General features: G+C 45.8%; 1 protein-coding gene across 1 annotated transcript in view; it reads right to left on the reverse strand.

The window, feature by feature from the left end:
• Positions 1 to 3,717, reverse strand: part of SZT2 (seizure threshold 2 homolog (mouse)) — a 60,224-nt gene that overhangs the window by 55,431 nt on the left and 1,076 nt on the right. The window contains exons 2-4 of the mRNA XM_010006715.1: positions 3,403 to 3,576; positions 2,882 to 3,052; positions 897 to 1,028 (exon numbers count right to left, since the gene is read on the reverse strand). Of these exons, the coding sequence (XP_010005017.1) occupies positions 897 to 1,028; positions 2,882 to 3,052; positions 3,403 to 3,576 (477 nt within the window). The remainder of the gene's footprint in view (positions 1 to 896; positions 1,029 to 2,881; positions 3,053 to 3,402; positions 3,577 to 3,717) is intronic.

Below are 3,717 nucleotides of genomic sequence, written 5' to 3' on the forward strand. Positions count from 1 at the left end.
CAGCTGGACACACTGGCAAAGGTGTTTACTTCCTGCAATCTCCTTTGTGTTCCAGAACTGTCCATTTTAGTGTTCAAAGATTTAAATTTCAGCTAGAGTATAAGATTTGAAGATATACCACAGGCCATCAGTAGCCTCTTCAAGTGAGACTTTTTTTTTGGCCCAAACTCTAACTAATGTTAAATAAGGATTAAATAACCACAGCCAGGCCAATAATGCCTTTGACTGCAAGAAGGATGCTCATAGGTATGACTGTGACTGCAGCATCACAATGTAAACTTCACATTCATAATTTCCAAGATCAGAACAGATGAATCTTTATGAGAAATCCATAAATATTCTGAATCCCTACCAAGTCTCACTTTTAATTTTATTCTAAGCTGTATTATATAGCGTTATAATTAAATTACCAATACCTATACCCATGGCTACTAAACAGCATTTGCCAGATTCCAAGGAGTATTAGAAACTGAATCAGCTGTTTATTCAATTTCATGGTCAGTTTTCACAGTAACAATGAAGTATTTTCATTCAAGAAATGTGGGTGTACTCACAGCTATTTAAAGACTACCAATGCATGCATAATCCCCTCTCCTATCATCTTCTTCAGACAGAAAGAACACCGTATAGTTTATCCCATGATGTACAAGAGGTTAGGCTGCTTTACTGCACCAATGCAGTGACCAATCTCATCAGTTCTTCTGAACACTCCCTGGTTCTGCTTTCCTCAGTGTTCACATCTCACATCTGGATCCCTTGAGGTTATGTTACAAACTCCTTAGCTGTTTTTCTTCCAAATATACACTACTGTTCCTCTTGCCATCTGATCTCAGAGGGACCTCATAGTGCAAATCTCCAGGAAGCCAAGAGACCCCAAACACCTCCACCCTCCTTACCTGTGGTTTGGGTTCATACTGTTGCTGCAGCACCTCTGCCACTTTGTTCTCAAAGGCACATAGCTGGGTGTAAACTTGGTGCAGAAAGGCCTCTCGCTTCGTCTCATCCAGCTGACAGCCCTGGAATAGAACCTGGACCAAGGACACACATGTCAGTCATCAAGGCAAAGTTTTATAGTACCGGCCCCCCAAGTGGTACACAGCAACACAGCTCTGCAGGGTGAACTTCAGACATGTCCCTGACAAAGGAGAAGTCCAGCATAGGCCTCTGCTCACTATCGCTGCTCAGGGCCAACTGCCTGTGAGCAGTGGTATCCCGTGGCACCTGTGGTGCCATCTGCAGCAGGTGCTCACACCACTCTCTGGGAAATCTCCTTTTTGGGCAACCTATTTCTACTTCATTTGCCTTCTTCCAGGATAAGCAGTTCCAAGAAGAAAGCAGTGTGGGATACTTGTTAGAAGTCATTAACTCTGGTCTGCTGTTTCTAAAGAAGGCCTGTTTGTTCTGATCTAACTGACCTATAGACTGATCCAATTATCTTACAGTAAGTGGCTGGATAAAGAAACAGCACACTGAAATAAAGAAAACAATAGAATGGACATTACAGAAGAGGCTGAGTGATGTGATACCACAGAAACTCCCCAAGCTGACAGGAATGACACTTGTGTTTAGAGACACCACCACTGTCCAGGCACTCTCTGCCCAGAACCAAGAGACAAAGGTGATGCAATGTGTAGACAAATAACACATTCCCTCAACCTCACATGGCCAAGACCTCACAGTAACATAGGAAAATGAAATCACTACAAAATACGCAGGCTTCCATGCATGAGTATATATATATATGCCTTTTCCTCCATAATAGGAACATAAAGCTCATCCAGTTGTAACCAGGGATTATAGTTCCTGGCTTCATACCATAAACAGGTCTTTAGAGAAATACAAAGAAGAAAAAAGTAGCAACTTCAGAGTGTTCAATTTAGTGTAGGGTACTGGTGGAGGGTACTGAGGCAAAGCATGAGGGCATCTGCAAGACAGCTGGACATGATGACACACAAAACACAAAATGGCAAGTAGGGAAATCCCTGCTAGGCTTACTCTGGTAGGACCTCAGAACAACCAAAGTGAGGGCTGTGCTCTCCAGGAGCAACACTGACCACGAGAGGCTACAGCCTCATAGAGAGAGCTTGGGCAGAAGCGGGCCCAGGAGAGAGAGGGAGGGAACATGCACAGACTAACAGGCTCCTCCTGTTACTACCCACTTCACCTGTTATTAGCAAAGGGATGAAATTCACCATCAGAAATGTGAAAATATTGCAAAGTGGAAGGGATCAAGGACCCCTTCAAGAATCACACAGCCACCATAAACCACACTTCAGTTTATTAAACAGACCTGCTCAAGTAAAGCCTGGCTGATAATGTTAATACTGGGTGTGGCTGCTCTCTCCAGCAAGGGGAAACATATTCATATGAGTGCAAAAGGAGAGCAACATGGGTAGGAAGAGGCAATTATCTTTAAATAAACCACTGCTGGAGCAAGAAGACATGCTTTTGGGCACACTAGCTCTTCTTGAATGATTCAAGCTAATTACACCAGACTGAAGAGATTCAGTCAACAGAAATTTAAAAAAAAACAACAAACAAAACACACCACAAACAACAAAACAACAATAAGAAGCACATATTTGACGTGAGTAAAATATTCTCTGTGGCCCAACTCAGAGACTGTGCCTGTGGGCAGAACCCTCTGCTGGGCCCTGCTCCCCCAGGGAAAAATCTCTGCTTCCTGCCCAGAAAGGGGAAGTTGTTCACATACCCTTCAGAAGGCACCGGGCTGCACATGTGAATGAGACAGGCCTGCAGCACCACAGACAACAGAACCCAGCCAGCACAGACTCCTGCTTTTCTCTGTGTTCCCAGGAAGCCCACAAAGCAAGCTGCTCTCTGAGGTGTGAGCAGTGCCGAGGGAGAGGCTGAACTGTACCTGATGTGACTGCAGGCCAATGATGGAGGAATAGGCCTGGATGGTGACAAAGATCTCTGGCTGGTAGATGATGTCTGAGCCAGGGATTCGAAATGGCCTTAACAATCCCACCAGGCATCGGGAAAGGGCATGAAACACTTCATCAAAAATGATCTCCCCTGTTGAGTCATCCTATAGAAACAGAAAAAGGGAAGAGCTTTTACATTTTCTGTGACTTTCAGTCTCATTGCTGGTTGCCCCTCCACACAGAGTCAACAGCAAACATCCTCCTGCAATGACAGCTGCATTAAAACGACAGTTCCCTGTAACCAACCCAAAGTGACACACTGAGCATTTGGCAGAGAAACAAGATCTGCCATTAAGCTGCTGAGCTAGGAGCACTGCCTGCTTTGCTCCTGGGAAAGGCAAGACCTCTGCAAAAGTTAAGGCTAACACAAGAGAGGAATAAGCTTTCTCAGCAAACAGAAACAGGCCCAGCCTTTTAACACAGAACACCCTAAAGAGGCAGCTTCTGCACTTACCACAATCCCTGTGGAAGGGCTCAGATCAAGTTCAATCACAAACCGGTACTGGCGGGCCAGGAAGGTGACCCGTGTGGAGGGCACAAGGAGATAGGGCCGGGGCTGGATGGGCTCGTCTGGCTGCCACCCGTGAGGCAGGATGCTGAGAACATCCAGCTCGTTTTCTGACTTTACCTGCAAGAACCAGAAATGGTAGCGAGAGACAGACAAGCTGAGCAGAGCCAAGGAGGGAATCGCAGAAAGGAACTGGGTTGAAACCTTCAGCAGGGCCCAGCTGCTCAGGAGCAGCCCTGAGCCAGCAGGGTGACACTGCCC

This window comes from Chaetura pelagica, unplaced genomic scaffold, assembly GCF_000747805.2.
Source record: "Chaetura pelagica isolate M959 unplaced genomic scaffold, ChaPel_1.0 scaffold69, whole genome shotgun sequence".
Taxonomy (NCBI): domain Eukaryota; kingdom Metazoa; phylum Chordata; class Aves; order Apodiformes; family Apodidae; genus Chaetura; species Chaetura pelagica.